Source organism: Dipteris shenzhenensis, chromosome 9 (genome assembly GCF_047967505.1).
Source record: "Dipteris shenzhenensis isolate YYH24624 ecotype China chromosome 9, Dip_SZ_1.0, whole genome shotgun sequence".
Lineage (NCBI taxonomy): Eukaryota > Viridiplantae > Streptophyta > Polypodiopsida > Gleicheniales > Dipteridaceae > Dipteris > Dipteris shenzhenensis.
In genome coordinates this window covers 50612274-50637047 of record NC_141604.1, presented here as the reverse complement: position 1 = coordinate 50637047, position 24774 = coordinate 50612274, and the positions used below count along the sequence as shown (strand labels likewise).

Sequence of the window (24774 nt, the reverse complement as noted above, 5' to 3'; positions counted from 1 at the left end):
CATAGATCTTGAAGGGTCTCAAGTGGACTTTAATACAATCATATCATATCATCTATCTCTCTCTCAGCCCGTCCATCATAGCCTCCCTGCTCCATCCGTCGTAAACTCCCTCAGCCCGTCGTCATTCCCCCCTCAGCCCGTCCGTCTCTCTCATCCCGTCCGTCGTCGCTCAGCCCTCACTTTCCTAGCCGCCTAGCCTCTCCGCTCAGCTCACAGCTCATCCGCTCCACTCAGCCCCTCAACCCTCACCCGCACCGCTCAGCCCTCACCCACTAGCCGTCTAGCCTCTCCGCCTACCTACCTCTCAGCTCTTGTCTAATCTCTCTGCCTGCCTACCTCTCATTTACCAATGAACTAACCTTGAACTAGGCTGAGACCCGTGGCTCGGGGGTTAGGTTAGCTTGGGGTCCTGCAAAGATGGCCAGAATGGAGTGGCCTAGCCTCTCCTTGAAATCCAAATCCCCCCCTCTCTACACCAACAACTCCACCTAATGAAGTACAGTACTCTACAGTTGCAGCTAAGATGCCTTCTCCATATGCACATACATACTACGAAGGAGGATTAAATCAGCCTATCATTGGTCACCATGAGCAGATCTTTTACTTACAGCAAGAGGTTCGTGACTTAAAGATGGAATTGGCAGCAGCTGTGATAGCTAAACTCCAGTTTTTCAAAGGGCCCGACAAGCAAGCAATCATAGATGAAGTTATGGTTGAGTTGCCTTCTGATTGAAAAGGGGGTAGAGAGGGTGGCATTCATTCTCTGGAGAGAGCAGCCTGGGATGCCTTCTTGTTTTGTTTCAGTGGCAGAGATGCTTGGATTGATGATGCCTTTCACAATCAGACTCAGTCTCTCTTGTTTCCGTGGTCGAATAGAAGACAGCGGATGCCTATACACGCACTCATTGATAGATTCTATGTTGATGATTGGGCTCTAGACAGAGGTGGGTCAGTATGCATTGCCACTAATGTTTCTACTTCATACCACTTTCCAGTAGTCCTCATGATTTCTGAGCCGGCACGCTTTGCTAGCATTAGGATTCGAGATGCCTTTTATGTCGAGGAGGATCTCACACAGGCAGCTTTGCAGATATGGATGTCACATATGCAAGGTGGAGTCTTCTTCACTTATGGTTGAAGCCCTAACTGGTGTTAACAACTTTTATCGCCAGGACGAGAGATTCTTAGACGAGAGATTGGTATTCGCCAACAGTTGGCAGCCCTGCAGAGGGAAGAGCAGAAAAAGCCCACAAATGCTTGGATTCAGGAGCGCCTAGCTGCTCTGCATCAAGGGCTCAATTGCAGATATTGCTTGATCAGAAAGCAGAGTATGCCTTTCATGCCCAGGAATCATTCTAGACTCAGATGGAAGGTAGAGTCAATAAACACTTCTTCTCTACTCTTGGCCCTAGACATAATAGAGAGTGTTTCGCAGCTTATTAACTCAGACGGGATATTGTGCATAGCTTCATATTATTATGCCTCCCTTCTCATAGGAGATCTTGATACTCATACTACAAATGATGCTAGACATTATTTGGTAGACTATTCCCGTGTTTCGTAGCTTATTGACTTAGACGGGATTTTGCAGATAGATCTAGATGTCATATTACACATAGCTTCAGATTATTATGCCTCCCTTGTCACAGCAAATCCTAATACTCAGACTGCAAATGATACTAGACATGTTATTGCAAACTATTCCCGTCTTGGTGACACCGAATATGCGAGTCTCGCTAGATGCAACCTTCACCAACATAGAGTTCAGGACGGTCCTCTTGGCCCTTCACAAGGGCAATAACCTAGGTTCAGATGGACTATCTCCCTCGTTCTTTATTGCTTTTTGGGATATGATTGGGGATCACATTACCTCATCCTTGTAGGGCATTTGAGATGCCTGGCTCACTTACGGAGGGTCTCATTCATCTTATCCCAAAGGGAGGTTGCATAAATTTAGTGTCCCAATGGAGGCCTATCACACTCTTGGACACGTGTTACAAGATTTTGGTCAAAGCAATAAGCCTGCGATTGCAGCCCTTGCTTCCCAACCTTATTCATGACACACAAACTGGTTTTGTGTATGGCAAAAGCATCTTTGATAATATTTTCTCATTGTGGGAGGCTTCATAGTGTAGCCATGCACAGTGGCCAAAGGCTTGCCATTCTACTCCTAGACTTTGAGAAAGCTTATGACCAGATTGGGGATTTCTGGAGGGAAACCTTCTTCTTGGCTTTACAAATGCATGGATCATAGGGCTTTCCTCTTTATACAGATCAGCCCACAGCCAGATGCTTATTGGTGGTATAAGGGGACAGAGTTTTGAGATCTCCAGATCAGTCCACCAGGGATGTCATCTTGCTTCCTTTCTCTTGCTAGAGCTGTATCTATATTAGATCTCGAGCTGATATTTTTGGACTAAGACTTCCTTTGAGACAGGAAGTTGAGCTTCTGGATAGTGAGCTGGCAGATGACATTGCTGTTTTTTTGAATCCCACGCTCACTTATTCAGGATAGTATTGAATTTATTATGCAATACTGTGGGGGCGCATATTAATTGCCATAATCCAATGGCTTTTGAATCAGTCAGAGGACACTCCGGTTTGGGAAAGTGATATAGGATTATAGGATTCACTTGGATTGAGAGGGGTGTCTCTGTCAGATACTTGGGATGCCAGGTTGGCTTGGGCATCTCTCCGACATAACAGTTTGCTCCGGTGTTGGAGAGTATAAGGAGAAAGCTCCTTTTTTAGGGCTCTGCAAAGCTTGACCTTGCCTCCAGCAATGTCATGGTCAAACCAGGTCCTTTTGGCCACGGCATGGTTAGTGTTTTCTTGCTGGTGTCCTTCAAGGAATTACATCACTTATCTTAAGAGACCAATAAGACATTTTATATGGAGTGGACTTGATGGCACAGAGGATGTTACAGCCAGAGTTGCTTGGGAGACTCTCATTCTCCCCACTTCGGAAGGGGTCTCAATATAATTGATCCAGATTTACAGTGTAGGTGCCTTGCTCTGCAAGATGATTGTGAGGGGACTTATGCCTGGATAGGAGCCGTGGAAGGACATTTTTATTCGCAGCATGCAGTCATGCACACCGACTTCGGAAGGAGACTAGATGGATCTTCACTCCAACCCGTCTTAGATCTCCTTCCTCTCCTCTCATGGCAGCTATCCTGAAAGGGGCCAGCTTCACGAGTACTCTTCAAATCCCCTCTTCCTCTCATGAAGAGATTAATAGGCAACCACTCATGTGAAACGATAGCATTTTGGATAAGTATGGTAGACCATTGGGTGCCTCTCATTACATGTATTGGTCTAGTTGGGAGAGGGGACCTGCCTCCACTGTGGGTGCTTGGAAATCTTTCAAAAAGCTTCCAGAGGATAGGAAAGCTCAGATGATTAGTCATCTTAGAGGGGGTGGAAGCAGAATTCAGCAGATCAATGCAGCCTTGCCAATGGATTGGATGGAGATAGATGGCATGCCTATCACTTGCTCCATTTGGATAGCCGCATTCTCTAGCACGGGCAATCCACTTCAGGTTATTGCAGTTCAAGATGTACATGAGGATGCCCTAGTTTTTTATGTGCTTGTCTTTCTATTGAGTAACTGGTTCTTGAAAAATAACACATCCCCAAAGCATTCTAAGAGCTATGAACTTCATGGGATACCTCGTGTGCCAAACTCAATCATTACAAACCGTGTCTTCATCTAGATCATCACGTACTCGGTGACTTGTCATTGAGATCATCATCTAGGATTTCAGTTCACTTCTTGGCGAGTCTTCTATTGGTTGAGCTTTCAAGATCTATAGAATCAACCATATTTGGGCCGAAGAATCTCGGTCTAGTTGCTGGTCCAAGAGTAGTTCTAACAAAGATATTCTTGGAAAGGATTGCTGGATGAGCTTGTCCCTAATCGATGTTTGCTGCTTGCGTACAACTCTCAAAAGATTGAGCCGATTTTGCACACGAATCTCTACTTGGCACGGAGAAAATTGTAAGCTGTTGTTTAGTCATCCTGTTGGCTCTTTCCTATCGCTTTCGTAGGAAAAGCAAAGTTCTCAGAATGCAGGGTTCCGAGGCTTTTTGTCACCTACAGATATATTGGGGTTGTCATTTGTAGTATACGTGTAGCTTAGGACCTTGAGTCATGTTTCGGTGAGAGACATAGGCTTAAGTATGGTAAGCAAACATAGTGTATGCATGTGTAAAAGAAACGTGTATCATCATGGTTGAGGTAATGAAGACTTTCGTCTTCATTGCAGGGTTCAGAGGCTTTTTGTCACTTATAAATATATTGGGGTTGTCATTTGTAGTATACGTGTAGCTTAGGACCTCGAGTCGTGTTCCGGTGAGAGACGTAGGCTTAAGTGTGGTAAGCAAACATAGTGTATGCATGTGTAAAAGGAACGTGTATCATCATGGTTGAGGTAATGAAGGCTTTTGTCTTCATTGGGGGTTGCAGGGTTTAAAAGGAGTTTAAGGGTTAGAAGGAGGTTCCAAGGTTTAGAAGAGGTTCCAGGGTTAAAAGGAGTTCCAAGGTTTAGAAGGAGGTTCCAGAGTTTAGAAGAGGTTCCAAGGTTTAGAGTAGAGTACATGGTGGAGAACTCGTCTCCCTTGTAGATCATGGAGATTAAGGATTGAGGAACTAAGGGTTTAGGGGGAGCATAGGAGTGGGAGAGAAAGAAGGTGTAAGAGCATGGGGGAAAGAAGAGAGAGGAGGGAGGAGGAGGAGGAGAAGGAGGAGGAGGAGGGAGGAGGAGAGAGGAGGAGGAGGAGGGAGGAGAAGGGAGGAGGAGGAGGGAGGAGGAGAGGGAGAGGATGGGTTGCAAGGTTGGAGGAGAGGGGAGGAGGAGTTGCAAGGTTAGGACATGCTTTTGGGACGTGGAGTGAAGGAAGTATGGACACTTAAGACAATTGCTTGGAATACCAAAGTGAAACTCAACACAATGCCCCAAAGAGTGTGGGCTTCATTCCATTATGGGGTATTTATACAAGTTGGAGAGCTTCTCTCTCTGCATGTAGGAATTGTAAGACATTCTCTCTCTACATGTAGAACTCGCATGTAGGAGTTGCATGTAGAACTTGCATGTAGAACTCGCATGTAGGACTCGCTTATAGAACTCGCATGTAGGACTATATAGAACTCGCATGTAGAACTCGCATGTAGGAGTCGTATGTAGAACTTACATGTGGGAGTTGCATGTAGGAGTTGCACGTAGAACTCGCATGTACCTACATGTAAAACTCGCATGTAGGAGTCGTATGTAGAACTTGCATGTAGGAGTTGCACGTAGAACTCGCATGTAGGAGTTGCATATACCTAGATGAATCCAGGAACATTCCCAAACTCATCCTCTAAAAACACAACATAGTGCAGTTTCAATCTCATGATAGTCACTCACAAGGTTGAAGACCATAAACTCCATCATGCATAGCAGGGACTAGCTACTATGACATCCCCACTGACGTCATCAGCGCCCAACAGTGGGTGTAGACCATAGTATAAAAATATGCTCTCACACATACAAATCCACACACCCACACATACTTGAGCATCCATTTATACAAAGTCTTCGTACTGAGTTTCTGTCGGCACTCCGGAGGTGAAGGCAGACTCAGCCATGATGAAGGCTAGCACTAAAGGAGAAGGCTAATCAAAAGGTAGTCCAAAATCTCTTCATTCAAGCTACAACTGCTTGTAAAGTCTAAACATTTTCATTTTAGTCTCTTCCCAACGAGCATCTAAATCTAAATCTAGCTGATAGGGCAACACACCATTTAGGAGTTGCATGTAGAACTCGAATGTAGAACTTGCATGTTCTAGCATGTAGAACTCGTATGTAGAACTTGCATGTAGAACATGCAAGTTGGATTTCTAAGAGGGATTATTTCTAGCCTTATGCAAGTACAAGCGGAGCTTTGCCGCTACTCTACACACACATTCTGTTCTACCTAAGTCCATGTTGGCACAGAGACAACACATCCCAAAAGAACTGTAAGCTCCAAGTTGAAGAGCCAAAAAACATTAATCGTTAACTATAGATGGTGGATCTATCAAGCTGAACAGGAAATAATCAGAATTCGGGCAAGATGAAAGAAAAATCTTGCCCTCAAATCGATGATATCTCTAGAAATTCGATAGGGAATTTGGACTGAATGCTTCTTGGGGCACGGAATCTGCCAAGAGTTTGGAACTGAATTTGTTGCTTCCTTGCTTGTTCATCAAGGGTGCCTTTTCTCTAAATTGCTTTCGAGATCTGATCGGACTATTTGGGCTGGGAAAGAGTCAAGGCTCTCATTCTGTTAGCAAGTCCTCAACTGGATTGTTTCACTGACAAACACAGGCTGGTTGTTGCTTCAAAATCAAGAAAGATACTCCCAATTGATCGCCAATTCTTTCACTGATCTCAGTTGTTTGATATGCACTTGGAATCAACCCATCAAGCTCGGATCACCACCAAGATAGAAGATGATGAAGCCATGCTCTGATACCACTGAAACCTTTCTCAAGCGGAAACACAACTTCAATATTCAGTTTGCAAAAACCATTTTGAATACTAGTAGGAAACTTTGTTCAACAAGGAAAACTTAAAGATGAAGCTGGAACTTGAATCACAATAAAGGTTTACAAAGCTTGCTCACAAGGGAGCTTGATTCTAATACAACTTGGATTCTCATCAAGATTGCTCTCTAATTCATAAACTTGGCACGCAGTCAAAAAGCTTGGGTTTCCCCAAAGAAGCTGGGGCTTGCTTTTAGCCAAAATAGGCCATTTTTTCCTAGAAAGCAATAGCTTACTCATACAAATTGGTGATTTCCTTGCTTTTACCCTTGTGGGCTGTCTTTTAGGCTGCTCGCCCATTTGCCGTGTGGTTTCTCCCCAAAATTGGGCACTCGCTTCTCTTGTGGGACCTACTTTTTGTGCTTTTACCTTAAAACAAGGGTCTTTTTGCACTCTCCAAGGTCCTGCCACAATATCCAACGCACGTTAGCCCATTAAAGTCTAGCTAATGCATGCATTCTAATGTTTGGACTAATTCTAGTTCCTTGTGGTCATCCCACAGTGCTTACTAACCAATGTAAAAAAAAGAAAAGTAAACTTGTTCTAGTCAACTTTCTTTGACTGGAATCAATGATAAAAATATTTCTCTTTCTTTCTTTAGAGAAGTATGATTTCATGGCAAACTATCCACCCAGCCCGGAATCATCTTATTTCTCATGTTGTTGATTTCTCTTGCCTCACTTGTAGGCTGGTGGTTCTAGTGATGCCCTATAGGCCATGGTATGTGCCTTGTAGGCATAAGTGTAGGCACTTATAGTGTTAGTGCCTTTTAGGCCACATAGGACACTTAGTCCTATGTGACACCTAGGACACTTAGTCCTAGGTCTAGGTACAAGTACTTTGTACTTGTGTATTTTCATTTTATCTAAGTTTTGACGTGACTACTCAACAATCCGCTCGTCTTGTACCTGCACTCTCTCTCCCCCTCCCGTAGCCTCTGCGCCACCTCTCCCTCCCGTAGCCACTTCTCCCTCCCGTAGCACAGCCCCACCCCCTCCGGTAACCTCTGGGCCTGCTGCCCCGTGGTCTGAGGGCCCTTGTCTGCTGCAAGCCTTGGCTTGCCACTGGCCTTGCGCAGGCCTGCGCACCCCTACAGCAATGTTGAACAAGATCTGCCTCCCCTGGAAATCGTGCACTTGAACAAGTCCTACAATGGCCCACAAACCCAAACAGTCTCCGAAGCCAATTGTGGGAGAGATCACAATGCGTATCTCCAGGAGTGGATTAGCAATTGACAGCCAACCAGCCCTGAAAACATCGGGTGCAATGGACACCAATGCAGTTCTTTCTCCCGCAGCCATCATTTCTACTCCAACCACTGCCTCCCCCACCACTGTACCACTCAGCCTGCCCCCCACAGGAGAGGGTCACAGTCCCTCACCCCCCACACAGCTCCCTTCTGTCTCCACCACTCTTATGTCCCCCCTTCCCCTCACCCAGCAGCCTTTCTCCACTCCTCTGCCATATACAGCCAGCCTATCGCCCACGCCCCCACAGCCATACGCCATGTCCCAGTTCGCACCCTCCCCGATCCCACCTGAGACGATAGATTACATCTTTACGGAGCTACATCGACTATGGGATCATACCGTAGCACAAGATCAGCTTATTTAGAGCATGCGCCAGGAGATCACTCACCTCCGTCAGGAGGTTGTCTCTCTCACTGCTACAGTCACAGCGGCCTCGCGCACTACACCAGAGGTGTGGAGGAGCGGATCGCTACCATCCAGACTACTATTGCAGAGACTACCAGATGGGTGGACGTTGCGAGACGGGCACCCAAAGCAGCAGTCTCAGCCACCATCGCCGAGCAGGAACAGAGGGCCAGTAAGGCTCTCAACATCCGAGTACGAGGTATCCCCCGCGCAGATTAACTCACCCCCTTAGCGGACGCGACTGCTTTTGTGACCTCTACCCTCGGCCTCGTCGAGCATGGGATCGAGCATGCATGGCGCACAGGACGGGACCCCACGCGCCCACAGCCACTCATCATCCGATTCAGGGATGTTCAGGCTTGACTTGCAGCACTCAGGCAGCGTGCTACACTACGAGACCACCCTACTATCTTCATGGATGAGGATCTCACACCTATGTAGGTGGAAGAGCGACGCACCCTGCTTCAGCAGCGAGATGTAGCCCGTCAGGAGGGGAAGTGGGCTGTCGTCCGAGATGGCCGCCTATTAGTTGGCCCCCGCCGCCGAGCCCCACCAGGTACTCCAGACACGGTAGCAGACTCCCCCCCCAAATAGGGAGACATGGTCTATGAGATTCAAACTCAGCACACAGTACCCTTGGCATGCACCATATGGAACTGTAATGGTACCCTATGGTCTGACCCTGGGAACTTCTCAGAGTCATACACTGGACGCGACATCGTTTTCTATACAAAGACACATGAGAGCCCCGAGCGCCCTCTCCCCTCGGTCAGTGGCTATACCTGGGAGTCAGTATTCCGTGAGGAGACCAGATATACTGGGGGGGTCCGAGGGTCAAGCGGAGTTGCAGTACTCCTTCGTTCAGCGCTCACGAGCTTGACATCCGTGGTTAGACGGGATGTCCATGCCCGTTACCTATGGCTCCGATTCCGACGCCCCTCCACACGCGACCTCTTTATTGCAGTCTGCTACTTTCCTTCTGAGACGTCACATTTCGCACGCTTCGTGAGGATACGAGGGTATCCCCCTATCTAGATCTCTACTCAGACATTGTGGAGTTCTCCAGACGCGGAGAGGTCCTCCTAGTTGGGGATTTCAACGCAAGGACAGGTGCACGTCAGACATCACTCCTGGACTTCCACTCAGATCCGGTCCTATTACCTGAGATGGACACAGAGGACTCGGGCTTCCCCCGCTCCTCGGCTGACAGTCGCACTCCCGTTACTGGGTATGGGCAGGCTCTTTTGGACCTTGGACGTATACATGATCTGGTCATCTACAATGGACTAGACCGGTGGCCTGCCTCCTCTGGTTTCACATGTTTCCCACATGGCGGAGGAGCGAGTGTCGTCGACTACATTCTGGGATCTCCTGCTTTAGCCCCACAGATCACTGACTTCCGCACTGCACCCTTACCTCCAGGAGCCGATCACACTTACCTGTTCTTTCATATACTTGCGTCCCGAGCCCCTCCCAGCCATACCCCGCACTACACTACCTATCATGATATACACTTCGATCATAACCTCTCACCTGATTACTCAGCCCACCTAGCCTCCCTCCTCAGACACATAGATACCATACTCTCTCTAGATCACCGAGCCACCCTTATCACCCACTCCCTTCACAATGCAGCCCGCCACATCTTTCCTTCCACTACTCGGTCCACCCGCCCTCCACCCCCTGGCTCCACCCCTTGCAACAGCTGGTATGATGACGAGTGCAAAGCATTATGCCGCACACTCACACTCACGACCCAGCGAAACGCTAGGGCCAACCCACGTCTCACCAGGGATTATCGTCGACTAGTCCGTCGCAAGAAGCTAGCCTTCCTGCGCCAGAATGAGGATACGCTACTGAACATTCTGTTTAGTAGCAACTCCAAGGATTTCTGGAGGAAATTCCTAGAACGCCGATCCCCCTCCCCCCTCACGGACACTTCCCTCTGGCACACCTACGCACACACACTATATGATATCCCTGATCAACCTCCTCCCGACCTCTCAGCCACCCCCCGCCCCAATTCTTGTTTCCTCTTCACAACCCAGGGAGTCACCCACGCAGCGCATAAGCTTCATAACGGTCGAGCTAAGGATCATGAGGGCCTATGCACAGAGTTTGTTGCCTATGGCATCAAAACTCTAGCCCCCATCCTGGCAACACTGTTCAATGAAGCTGTCTGCCACGGGTTCCCCAGAGCCTGGACCCTGAACACTATCACACCCATCCACAAAGCAAGAGATCCCATGGATCCAGGGAATTACAGGACCATCATGGTTGGACATGTTATGTCCAAGATCTATGCATCAGTGTTAGATGGCAAGGTCAGTGCTCGCGTAGAGGTACAGGGGCTCAAGGCATCCGGACAGGCCGGCTTCAGGGCGGATCACTCGACTTACGATCACATTTTTACACTTAGAGGGATCATTGAGGAGGCCAGACACAGGAGACAGAGAGTATATTGTTGCTTTGTGGATTTTCGCAAGGCATTCGACACCGTTTCCCACGCCCGACTCATCAGACGTCTGCAGGAGTTAGGCTACGACTCGGTGATTATCTGGGCAGTAGTAGATCTATGAGCGGGTGACGGGGCAGGTCAGGATTGGCACCGGCTGGACCCCAGAGATCACGAGCACTATCGGAGTCAAACAAGGATGTCCCTTGTCACCGACTCTATTTGGCCTCTACATCGACGAGCTCAAGACCACCATCAGGACACTCGGAGGTGCAGGCTGCTCTCTTGCGGAGGCTGTCATCCAGATTCTCCTATACGCAGACGATGTAGTACTACTATCCTCTTCTACTACTGGTCTTCAGTGACACCTGGATGGACTTCAGGTCTTCTGTGATACACATGACTTGAAGGTCAACCTTGGGAAAACCAAGGTGATGATCTTCAACACTTCCAGACCCGCTATGCACCGAGAGCAGTTCCTCTTCGCTGGCGACCTTGTTGAGATAATTGACTCTTACACATACTTGGGCGTTGTCTTCTCAGGCCCGATCTTCACGATGCGCCCGGCCATGCAGGCCAGGATCAGCCGGGGATACGCCGCTCTTGCCAGGCTGGAGTGACAGTGCTACCACTCCCACTTCCAGGACCCGCGGACCAAGTCTCTCCTTTTTTTATTCTTTGGTCCGCCTAGCAGGCATGTACGGTAGCCCTTGGTGGGGAGTCGACCTTTCAGACACAGAGTGGGCTCGAGTTGAGTGCCTACAGATACTGATGTTTGCTCGGATGATCCGTAGCAAACCATCGGTACCACACCAGATTATTCTAGCAGAGTTCGGCGCCTCACCCCTACAGCTTGATGCGGCTTTTCAGACTATCACCTATCTCCACAGAGTCAGGGATTTCAGCTCCTCCACTGACGGTCGCCTCCGCCTATCTTGGTTAGCCCTATCCTCCTCTATGGCCTTATCCGCTGATGGGGACCAGCGATGCTGGTATAGTCGTCTTTCCAGTTGGTTCACCCGACTGGGCCTCGACTTAGACCGGTTGCCTCCTTTTCAGTACAACCTCGACGCTCCACCATCTCCCCTCTCCCCCACTGATCAGGAGGTCAACTGGCTCATTCGAGCGGATCTGCTCCAGCTCCACACCTGGCGGACATGGTTTCTTCACTCCGAGCTCCTGTAAAGCTCGACTTCTACCGCCGACACTGCCTCCAGATCTCACAGGAGGGCTTCATCACACCTCCGGGTTACACACAGCTTCATCTACCACATGCGCTCCGGATCTCCCTCGGTCAGTTTAGGGTCTCGTCACACCGATTACGGATCGAGAGCGGACGCACAGAGGGTATCCCAAGAGAGGACCGCCTTTGCCCACTTTGCGACTTGCAGGAGATCGAGTCGGAGGAGCACTTTGCTTTCAGATGTCCTATCTATTATGCCATTCGAGGCCGATACCACTGTTTATTGTAGGGCTGCCTACGACACAAGGAGGGTATGATTCTATCCTTGTGGTGGTTGATCGTCTAACCAAGATGGCTCACTTCATTCCAACTAGAGAGTCTGTTAGTGCCTCGCAAGTGGCGGATTTGTTCATTAGACATATATTTCGTCTGCATGGATTGCCTAGATCCATAGTGTCAAACAGAGATGTCAGATTTACCGGTCATTTTTGGACAGCGGTATTTGAGACACTAAGGACTGAGTTGGGAATGAGTAGTGGGGATCATCCTGAAACGGATGGTCAGACAGAGAGAGTCAACCAGACTTTAGAGAATATGCTGAGGACATATGTATCATTGAGGCAACATACGTGGGACAAGTGGTTGCCATTGTTAGAGTTTGCCTACAATGATAGAAAACATTCTTCTACGGAGTTTAGTCTGTTTGAATTGAATTATGGTTATAGACCAACAAATCCAACTACAGTAGGAATACCTCAGAGAGTGCCTAGTGCCGCGAACTTTGTGGTTCAGATGTGGGAGATGCTAGCACTTGCGAGAGCTAATATCCGCCAGGCTATGGATAGAGCCAAGGCGTATGCGGATGAAAACCGGTCTATAAGAGAATTTAAGGAAGGAGAAAAAGTTTTTCTCAGAGTTCCTTCGCACTCGAAGTCGTTAACTTCAGGAGAGTGTGCTAAGTTATCACCTCGATACTGTGGGCCGTGGTTAATTCTAAAGAGAATACCCAAGGTAGCCTATAAATTAGAATTGCCACAGGGTTGCAAGGTACACCCAGTTTTTCATGTTTCTCGTTTAAAGAAATTTTTGCATACACGTGACTCACTAATCGAAGGTGTGGTTTTGTTTTAGGAGATAGAGGATAATGCAAGGCGCAAACCAACAAGAATCCTGGACCGAGGAACAATGCAAATACGAAATCGGAAGATACCCACGGTGTTGGTTGCATGGCATGGTCTGCCTCTATCAGAAGCTACCTGGGAATCCATATACCAGTTGCGGAGAGTGTTCCCAGACTTTATCATCGAGGACGCTGATGTCTGAAGAGGGAAGGAATGTTACACTCTAGCCGAGGTAGCATGACCTCGGAAGAATCAGTCGACATTTCCCTTAAAGGATCTATGTTTGTAATATATTTGTTTGCGCTTCATGTAAATGATCGAGAGGGAATTAATGTCAAGGTCCTAGGTGAGGGTTGATAGCACCAGACTAGGTGGATCTAAGGCTAAGGGCCTAATGCAAGAAATGTGCCTAGGGGAAATTGGAATTAAAGTATCCCAAGAGAGGGGTGAAAAGATGCATTAGGAAAGGCCCTATGATGATGACATGTCGCATCTAGATCCATCTAGGGAGATGGGGCTTGTTGGAGTTAGTGTGAGAAAGGAGAATGAGCTTTTACGTGATTTTGTTGATTTCGACTTCTCTGTCAGCTCTCACGCTCTAAATCCAGTGTCTGGTCAAGTGAAAATGTTTTTGGGGTCATGTAAAATCAAGTCATGAAGGGTTTTTTTTTTAATTTTCCTGAGTCAATGTGGTCTTGCATGCTATGGGAATTTGATATGTTTTGGTGCCCACGTCAAGGGGCTTTTCATGTGTGTGTACGGGGGTGCATGCAAGCTTTAATGTGCATGCTAATGTGTGTGGGAATTGTGTGACTAAAGGTCCAAAATGTGCATTTAATGTGCCTTGGGGGGATATTTGCATTTTTTTAATGGGAGAAAGGTAACGTGGCATATGAAAGAGAAGGAGAGGCCTTTGGCTGGGGGTACGCGACAGTGTGGTAATTCTCAAAGGAGCTTGGTGAAGGGGGCCGCAACACTGAGCTCGCAGGGAAGACGTGAGCTCGGGATGGTGGGGGCGGCTGCGTGGAGAGAGATGGCATGAAGCTCACGGACTGGGAGCTTCAGGACCTGGTTGGGGGATCTCTACAAGGAAGCTGGAGAGTCGTGGAGGAGGCTGCTGGTCAGAGGTACTGCTGATGGTGTGAAGGATTCACGACGAGGTGAAGCTATGAAGTGGCCGATGTGGAGGACTTCCTGGTCTTGGGTGGTGGGATCATGATTGCAGAATCTTGGAGTAGATGGGCTCTAGATTCTCTGCGAGAGTAGATAATTTTGTGTAGTGCAGGAGCATATATTAGCACAGAATGTAGCTGCAGTGTTTGAACACGTGAAGGTGACGATGAACGGGGTGTGATGATCTGAAAAAAAGCACAGGGCTGATGGACGATTAGCTGAGCGGAGAGCTAATGGGCTGATTGATATGAAGTGCGAGTCACTTATTTTTTTTGGGCTGTGGGTTTGTTACCTTTAATCATGCACAAGTGTGCAGGCTGCGTGGGCAGGTTGGGAGTTGTCGCTGCTGGAAGCACTCGTGATATGGCTGCTTACAATTCTGAGTATGACGTCCAGCTTGTGTGCAGATGCAATAGTGACTGAACGGAAGTCATGATAGGGACTTTGATCGTTGAGGTTCCATGAATCTATAGGTGGAGGGGATGACTCAATGGATAAGCATTCTTGGGGGTCCTTTGTGCATGAGGATTCTGTACGAGGAGCATAAGTATGAGCTGTTTATCATATACAAACTGCTGAAAGGAGGTGTTGTAGATACATCATGTGTGGTTGATCTGTCGTACAAAGAACGACTGTGTGTATGAACAACTCTTGGTTGACACAGAGCTACAAGAAGTCAAAGCCTTCTTTCCCCTCTTTCAAAGAGTCTGTGTATTCTAGTCAGATTGTGTGGGAGATTGACTTGTTATTTGTGTGCTCTGGGTATCTGCTCTGGAACCTGGTTCATAAGCTCATCATCTACGAGCCCACATTGCAGCTGATCCCTATGAAGTCTCAACTATCTGACGTTGTGAAGTACATAATTCCTGGTTGTTTTTCCTTTTTTTTTCCTTATCATCGGAATGTCGGGTTTAGGTCCAGAACGGGTTCCGAGTACCCCGGAATGGGGTTCCCCAACAACACCCCGGATGGAACGTTCTAGACAAGTTCCGGGGGCTTCCAAGGTTCCCTCTTTGCTAGAACGGGGTTCCCCGCGTTCCGGGTGAGGGAACGGCGTTCCCTGGTAGCTATGCATGAGACCCCACATTAGATGGGACCATCCCCAAGGGCTACTCCTAGACTTCAAGCCACCATTCATCCTAATGATACCCCAAAGAATGCTCCACCGCTAAGAAAATGACTCCTTAGTCCCAATCCATACATGAAAGAAAATCTAAGCATGGTTATAACAGTCTAGAATACTAAATCATTTCCTTCAACAAACTGCCACCGCATGTGTTCTTGAGTTGTCTCAAAGCCCCCTATAGTTTCAAGTTTCGAGCATTGGCTTACCTTTTCCACAATTCCCATCGGCTAATCCAAATGTGTTGCTTTGTCCTTAGAGATGGGCTCAATAATGACACAACATTCTCAATGTATTTAACCCATACTGTGAATCTCTAAGGTACATACAATGTGAGCAAAGGAAAGAAATGAAAATACCCCTCCTTGTTATGACCAAAACCACTCTTGTTATGACCAAAACTTGGATTTATGTGGATGATGATATAGCTAATTCACAAAGGATGGATTGCCTCAAATATTGATTTAAGTACAATTCCGTAGGCGGACTAAAATGAATCAAATGAATTGTATCCTTCACATGTTACTGGCCTTCATTAGACTAACACAGTGGTTGATTGAATGGCAAAGGAGCTCCCCTATCCTCCCCCTTCATTTTCTATGCGGGAACACCTACCTGCAAATGTAACAGAGAATCCACACAGATTTTAATAGATGCCAATACTTAGCAATTTAGTGTTTGTATTGTCGTTCCTATCGAGAGATACTTTTTAACTTTTTACCACAACTATGTGCATGTGTCATTTCGGAATCTCTCTCTAGCATCGAATGGTATTTCCTTTATAGAAACTCTCCTTCCGCCTGCTACTTTTCCGTTATCTAGTAACTTTGATACGGATTTTTCCCTTCCTATAGAGACATACTCTTTAATGCAACTGTGTACATGTGCAGTTTTGGAATATCTCCTAGCAACAAGTGTTTTTTTTTTTTTGAAAGTTTCATTCACCGTGATTTTTTTCTTATACCTAGCAATTTTGATACGGCTTTTCAATATTTTAGCAGTACTTCTTGATTGTTAAAAACGCACTCTAATGTTTTTAAATTAAATTTATGTAAATCCATGTTATAAAGCCTTGGGTCTTTCATACATATGGGTGTAGCTTTCCAAATGCTCTAAGATTTCAAGTGTTCCTAGAAAACACATTAATCTTTACTAATTTGAAAAGTAATAAATCATCATTTAGGCACAACATAAAACTAGGAAAAACCAAGAAACTGAGAAAAATGTATTGTTTACCTAGCATGAAAGTTGTAGGGAACATTACACCACCCAAGCACGCGAATATCCAAAGGCAAAGCTCGATTCAATACTCCAACATAATCTATTTCTTTTCCATCTACAATTGGAGTGTTTAAAAAGGATAGTTAGTCAAGTGCAAAATTTCAGTTATCACGACGCTAATTGAACTCTTGCTCAAATCTCTACATTTGAGATCCATCAAAATCCTACATCTTTCAAGAACCCTGTTGTTGCTTCAATACAATTCTACAAGGTTGAACATGCATTCATCTCAATGTTAAGCCTACAATTCATTAGTAGATCTTAGATTTCACAAAGAAATAAAATCAACACGATTAGTGTGAAAAAAGGGCTAGCTTCATAGTCATGGTGGTGTAACATGATCCATACTGTTTTACATCTTTTGAATCTTTCCCAAATGCTGAGGTAAACTCAGGTGGCACACAAGATCATGTGGGATATTACTCTCGTTCTCTCTTGTAAGTGACATGGATCAACAACATAAACTTGTCCAAGTCGAATCCTCAGCAAGCCAATGGCTATCCTCATATCCACTTGGTTGAGGCAGAGTTTGGAGCTATCCAATTTCCCCACCTGGGTGGACCCTCGGAGAAAGCTTAGGGGGATCCAATAATCTATTTTCACTCCACATGATATCATACTTGCAGAGTTTGCAGCAAGACCTCTACACATGATACCTTATTGCAGATATCATATAATACAACCACGCTAGATAATGTGGCCTCATAGACACGGACATTGTCAACGTAATGGGCTGTTTTGAAAGCAATGAATCAGAGAGTGAAACGCCATCTCTTGGAGAGCAACTCTTTTTGCCAGCCATGATGAAGAACGTATCCGGTGTGGGGAAAGAGCAGTCATAGGAATGCAAGAGGGGGAGAGATCAGCCAGGCAGAAGGTGGGCGATCATTTTCTTCTGGGCAATTGAGCAATCATTTTCTTCAGAGGAATTGAGCAATCTACAAGTGCAGCTCATTCTATTTCTACCCATACAACAGTCTGGTTTTACCCTGCTGTAGCTTTATGCTTCAGCTCTTCCTCTGCATCATGAGCTGCACTTGTGAAAATTGCCTGAACCAATGCACAAATCCTTAAAAGGAATCCCAGATTTGAAAATAGAACACTAGATGAAATCATAACAGGGAATGATATTACAGCTGTTCTCAATTCCCTGCCATTGTTCTCACCTCATTTGAAATTTAGTGAAGCTTCTTTTTTCTCTGGCTTATGAAGGTATACTACTTGGAAATGGAAGAAACTCAATCCACGCACAGGAGAGCAGAGATAATTGTCACTGGAGCATCATGCAGCAGAAATCCACCAGACGACAGCACAAAAGGTTTTCTACGCCAGGGATGTAGTATATTACAGGAAAGGAAGGAGAGAGGCAAAGAATTCCACCAGCAGGAACACAAACTGTATTGTAGTAACTGTTGCTCCACCAATTTGTGACTTGGAGAGGTGATGGTGAGGGGAGTTGAGGCGGTGTAGGAGCATTCCTAGAGGTAGGCGACTCCTTTGGTGAGTGTAAGAGATCAAGAAGATTCCTATTGTCCAAACCAACTCATTCAAGGAGAGAAGCAACTGCAAGCAATTTCCAGCCCGTGAAAATAGGCGGTAAGCTTTGTGAGAAGAAAGTGCAGCCATTTTTTGAGAGCGGCAAACTTGGAGAAAACCCCCTCGTTGAGATATAGAAGTCCCTGCATTGTTTGGCTGCTCATATCTCATCCAAAACTAAGAACTACATCAGAAATATGAAGGTATGAACTGCTGCAGGATCGCCAGTGTTAAAGCGTAATGAAGACCCTCTAAGATGAAGAGATATAAAGAGACATTTCTTGAGCAAAAGGAAGACACGAGAAAGTCTGAGAGATCAAAAAATGCCAAGTATCATTTCTTGCTTGTGTTGTGTTTCTTTCCTCCCAAAATATATGTAATATAAAACTCCAAGATGGAAGACCAACCGTTAGTCTTGGGAGTGGAAAACTCCAATTAGGTCCACAACCCTTCATATTCCCAACGGCATAAATGTGCCCTTAAACGTGGCCACTCTCTAACTTTAGTATCCTATTTCATCTTCAACAGGCTTCCATCACCCTTTGTCTTCTGCCTTCCCAATTACTATCCGCAGCACCAAGTCTTTTCCCATTTTGTACAGCGTATCACCTAACAACCTATAAGGCTTAGGCTTTCATAAGCACTCTCTAATGTTCCTAATATGCAGAAATGAACAAATTATCAAATGCTGTCTTTGAAAGTTTTTCTGAATCTTTGGGATACACCCAGCCACAAAAGAGTTTGATTTCTTTTTCGTTTGGGTTCATTACTGGGTGCTCTAGACTCTGTGGAAGGATAGAAATCATAGAGTCTTTGGTGATCCCATGTTTTCAATTTTTACTTTCTTTAGGCGCTCTCTGCAGCAATCTTTCTATGATTGCTTGCAAACAAAGTGCAAAGTCGTCTGCCATGAATTATATAATAGGCATTGAGTTGTGCGTAAATCATAAAATAGCCATGGAGTTGTCTACATGAATTATAAATAGCCATGGACAACTCTGCCATTTTTGTCTTCCACATAGAAGGAGCATCACTTCTCAGACCCACTTCATGCATAGTTTGCTCACTAATGACATTGATTGCAGCTGCCTATAATTTACTAAGGTATAGATATATTTTCCTTCACATCATGCGGATCAGCTATAAGATCATGATCTCTCACACCCTGACCCAAGATGAAGTCTACCAAACCAAGCTTCCATCTAGATGGCTTCATCGTCTTCTTTCTTTGTTCATAGACCTTCCCCCCATGAGCATCATCGGGTCCAGTGCTCATCCTATCCTCAGCCCATGCTTCTGAGCATATACTTCCAATTCCTGGACTTCTTCATAGTGGCTTCTTGCTCAGCATCCCCGAAGATACAAACTCATCATCCTCTTTCTTGCCGGTCAACTATGGGCAATCATACTTCACATGCCCCCTTCCATTATATTGTGTGATCTTGTGAAACCATTGGTTCCATCCTGGGCATCCTGACTGACCAAATGCAGTTTAGGCCATCATTTTCTCTAGGTTCTTTTCTATCTGGCTCCCAGTCAGGGGTGGCATGGTGGCTGCATCAACCATTGCCAAGGCAGCACCTGCGACAACCAATGTCATAGGCATGGGCACCGCATGCTCTGCCTCCAATTATATCTTCCTCTCTTTGGCCAAGTGGTGCCTGCAAAGACGATGTATAAGTCTGGGGATCTTTTCCTGCAACCTTTTGCCTCAAACAAGACTCCAAACTTGCAAGGAAACGATTCATCTTGAGGTAACACTGGTGGCCTTGATGGCCCTCAACAATCACCACCTGTGCAATTGCGCTTCATACCTCCCCCACACAAGACTCAAAGAGAGCCTCAAAGCTTTTGATATACTCCCCCTCAAACTGAATTAGATAATCCACTAAGCACTTGCACCAGTACTGCATTTGGTGATTCTATTGTCCCAAAGATTCCTTATCATTCATAGCCCCCCTTATCATTCTTCACTACCTCTGGCAAAGTCTTGTGCTAGAATAATTCCATCCCTCTAAAAAGTCCGAAAGAAACTATGCCCAGGAAGCCTCAGACCCCTGAACATGTAGCTCGCACACATGAACGACCTCAAGTAAGCTTCCACATCCTCACCCTCGTGTCCTCGAAGAATCGGCACCTCCAACATCTTACTCTTTACAATAGCAATCCTGCAAACCGAAAGAAAGCCCCCTCAAAAACACCAACCAAATATCTTTACAGTCTCAACTCCAAGTAAGCAAAGACTCGTCAACCAAGGCTGCCTCACCAAAAAAAGAACCCTCAAGTCTCAAACACCCTTGCAAACAACCCAACCAAATAACTCCGTAATGCTTCAACAAAACACACAAAACTCCATTTAGCTCAATTGACTGCATGCGAAGACTGCCCATACAATTGCCCATAATCAAGGGAAAGACCTGCGCCAAAAGCCCCTTCTATGCTTTCCCGATGTCCAGCTGCTCAATGTGTTGACTTCGCTTGACCCTTTTTTGGGGAGACTTACAGTAGCCTTCCCATTTCAATCGTCGCCGGTCCTTGCACTATGAAATTCAATTGGGCATTGACGTGCATACTCCAAAAGGGAGTGGGGGATAACCACTTCCATTTACACCCCGCCCATTTCTAGCCTGCATTGATGCGATGCCTTCGTCGCCGACCTTGTGGCCAGAATACCAAGCCAACACATAACCTGCAATCAACTTAGCACAAAACCCCACACTTCAATGACATTCTTGGTGGTCTGTGCTCGGCACCAACAGCACCCCGAGTCAATGTAGATGCCTGCAATTAATCAACTCTATCACCCATCGTCTGTTCAACCCTTTGATTCCTCCAACCCACAAGCAAATAAAATAGCTATCTGGTGCACACAACTCCAGCGTACCTACTCCCACGTATGACTCCCTTTATCCCTACATGGCCATAACTACACTCTTCATATCATCTTCCCTGCCCACTACCCACAATTCTCTACACAACCAAAAAAATTCCCCTTCTTCCATGAACTCAAATGTTTCACGCTCACCGCACCAGATATTGGAAGGTCTTTTCAATTCAGTGCAGAAACATGTTCACTGTCCATGGAAAGCAAGGGTGCCGTCCAAAACTGTACACCCCTTTTCATTGAAACCTGTCCTCCCTGTAATTTTTTCCTCCTCGCCAACTCCTTCAGCATCCCCCTCATCTCCCATTCGTTGCCTCTCTCTCTAGAATTTTCCTCGATGCCTCATCCCGCTAGATCTTTCCTTTTTTCACCCTTATTTACATTAGATCTATTTTTATCTCCTAACCACTCCACGCCGACAAAAATATGACCACCCCAACACACTTTTAATTACATCACTCCTCCCAAAAACCTCCAATCTTCCAGATCTTAACTGTATCCTGAAGCTTAAGAGGTCTTCCATGTTCCTCTAGACTCCATGGCAAAGAGGGGTTACAACGTCCCACACTAAAACACCAATTTGCATGAACTAAGATTTAATGTAACAATGGTATGTGGCAGTTGGCTGACCTGCAACCAGGGCCGTGTGGCAGGCAGGTCAGCTGACATGCAGTCAGCCCCTTCTTCCAAGTTAACTATTTCCAGCCCACTTGGGGGCTATATAAGGTTTCTGTTGCCTGGCCCCACTATACATTCCTCACTTGATCTTTCCCACTCCATCCAACACAATCACGAGGTTTTTTTTTTCCAGTGAAAATAAACTTCTAGCCTCCATAAAGGAGCTGAAGACGGTAAATACAATGAGAAGGGTGTTAGAAAAACACAGCCTATTCCCAAGGCACCGGCTCACTTCCTAGGTTGCCTCAAGAACAGGGGCTAACAGCCATGGAGGTGGTCTATACATCCAACGGATATCACCCACGGAGAAAGTGTAAAAAATCCCTGCAGGCCAAGCCTTGCAGAAACGGTCCCACCTTTCGGCGGTCCCTCTCGATCCTAGAGTACTGCTCACCCAGGTAGCACGCAGCGTGAAGAGGGGCGGGAGCGAGAAGGTCGTACAGCATCATAGTCCTCTATCCAGGAGACCTGCTGGCCATGGATCCTATAAGCTGGCGATACAAGGTCGATGGAAAAAGCATGCCCTCCTGCTGTGAGCATGCTACCATCCCCCAAGTGAAGTCCCTCTGCATCTATTGAGTACTAGCAACTATCCGAAAGGCCGCAAGCCAGATCCTCTGCACTGCTGCACAGCCCCACAAGTAGTGGGGGATCGTCTCCAACACGCCCTCTGCGTATAACTGAGGTTGTGTCCACCGAAGGGTACAAAACAACCTTTTGAGAGTTATGGGCCAATCTTGCACAAGCCCACCAATAAGATTGTCTACCTCGAATTTCCAGATCCTAAAGCCTTCCATACTGTATGGCACTGGAGTGAGAATTAGAAGAGCTAGATGTGAGGGTAACTCTAGTGCCTCTGTATGTGAGGAGCATAGGTTTCTCAGGATCTAGCAAACTTATTCTTGTGCTTTTCTAGAGAAAGAACTCATGTGACTTAGAAGAAGAATCTAGCTATCTGCAATGATTATCAGAAATTCCATGTCTGTGTGCCAAAGCTTATTTAACATAACTATTGGGAATAATACCTTGTGCTGTTGCAAAGTGTGCCTCTTGAGAGCGGCTTGCTTTTGCGGCTGCAACCCTATCCTCTCCAGCAGTATTGGATGTGTAGCCATCACCATTTTGTCCGGGAACAAGACAGCCAAGTGAATCTGGATCCTTCTGACAAGAACGCAGCAGGAGAGCAATCACCTGCATGTGAAATAATCATGGCTAAGAAGTCAGCCACAAAATACTCAACTGTGATTGAATAGTCAATCAAGGACAACTTTCTTAATGGTTCTCCATTACAAAGATTGTGCCTTGAGAGGAGATATTGTTAGAGAGTTAGTAGTAACGTTGACTGAGATCCCATGTCTCCCAATATTAGTTCTACATGCAAAAATCTGATCAAAGTTGCTAACAATATCCTGCTCGAGAACAGAGACATACCTGGCCATTAGCCGACACACCTTTGTCTGTCCGACCACACCTTGAATACCTTTCTTCCACTCTCCCCCTCATTAAAAGCTTTGTCTTCTCTAGAGCACCAAACAGTTCTGACTGAAAAATTATCATAAACAAAACGATAAATCAGCACAGTAAAAATGATAAAATGATTGGAAACCTGCAAAGAACAAATGTACAAAGGCAAGGAAAGGATTATTCTAATTCATGGTGCAAATGATCAACCTCACTTTCTAGCTTCCGATTTCCCTTATTATGTGTGGATAAACACCTGCAAATAGATATTAACATTCATGGTGTTTGATCCTATCAACCAGCAATAATAATCGGCGATACTGTTCCTTTGAGCCCCTTCTATTGCATGCTCTTTGACTTTAAGAATAAGCTGAACAGTACACTTGTACCAAGAAATAGAACCTCATTAAGCAACGACCACCTCTGGATGTTCGTAGGTATCGGGTTGGCATGGCTCAATAAGAAAAACTTAGGGCTTTCTGGGTTCACAGACTCAGGTGAGCGATTGATGAGATTTGGCCCACTTTTGATCAAGTTTCTCACTGGGTTATTTCATGGATCACTTGAGTAAATAAAGGCAACATGGGATGCATGCAGTTAAGGAAAATTGATTCATGATCATCATCATTCACAAGAAAGTGTGGTCCCTCCCAATTACAGGAAAGTAGCCCCTCCCAATTACTATGAGAGTCAAAGTTGCATTACAATTAAAGAATATTGTATGCTTGCATGTAACACAGCGAAAACTATCATCGTTATATTCAGGTTTATAGGAAGGACTGCTTCATTTAACTCAAGGCTTACCTATTGTTTTTTTTATGACAATACTGCAGATACCCTCACCATTGTCCATAATTGGTGGATTATTGCGGAATACATATCTTCATGTCTCTCTTGTCCATTCTCATTGTCTCTTCCATACTTTCAGCCTGTTGCTGTTGCTTCCTTGTTCTCCTCATCAAACCATTTGGTGCATGGAAAAGGCTCCCCTATAAGGTTTCATGCCCCAATTTCAATACATCATGCCCGACAACCTATTAATATGTATGGAAATATTTCCTAAATCCAAGTGGGAGGGAGGTGTACGCTGCACTATTTCGGTAGGCATCGACCAGTTGTGCCTGCAAGGCAGCCTTTTAATAGTTCAAATTCGCTTTGCCTCTGCAAATGATATGATATGATGTTCAAAGTGAATATCCCATTCACAGGAAAGTGTGGCCCCTCCCGATTACTATAACAGAAAAGCTTGCATTACAATTCAGAAAGTCATTCCTAAGGATATTGTATGCTTGACCTTCATCATGCACCCCCTCCTAATTACTGTGACAGTCAAAGTTGCATTAGACTTCAACTGTAAAGGATATTGCATACAAGCAGTAAAAATTATCCTCACTACATTCAAGTTTATATGAAGGATGGTTTCATTGTTGTCCATTTGATGACAATACAGTGGATACATTTACTTTGTCCATAGTTGGTGGTTTATTGTGGAATACATATCTTCGTGCTTTGCTTGTCCATTCTTATTGTGTCTTCTATACTTTCAGCATTGTTCCCGTTCAGTGTTGCTTCCGTACTCTCCTCATCAAACCATTTGTTGCATGGAAAAGGCTCCCCCACAAAGTGTCATACCCCATTTCAAAACATCATTCAAGG

The 24774-nt window shown here is 45.7% G+C and overlaps 1 protein-coding gene across 13 annotated transcripts in view; it reads right to left on the bottom strand.

Moving 5' to 3' along the window:
• LOC147898793 (Pseudouridine synthase family protein) overlaps positions 1–24774 on the bottom strand; it is a 126400-nt gene that overhangs the window by 76791 nt on the left and 24835 nt on the right. For all 13 annotated transcript variants that reach the window (XM_087379788.1, XM_087379786.1, XM_087379785.1 and 10 more), the window contains 3 exons: positions 23089–23199; positions 22683–22848; positions 16515–16614 (listed from right to left, as the gene is read on the bottom strand). In XM_087379788.1, the coding sequence (XP_087235914.1) occupies positions 16515–16614; positions 22683–22848; positions 23089–23199 (377 nt within the window). The remainder of the gene's footprint in view (positions 1–16514; positions 16615–22682; positions 22849–23088; positions 23200–24774) is intronic.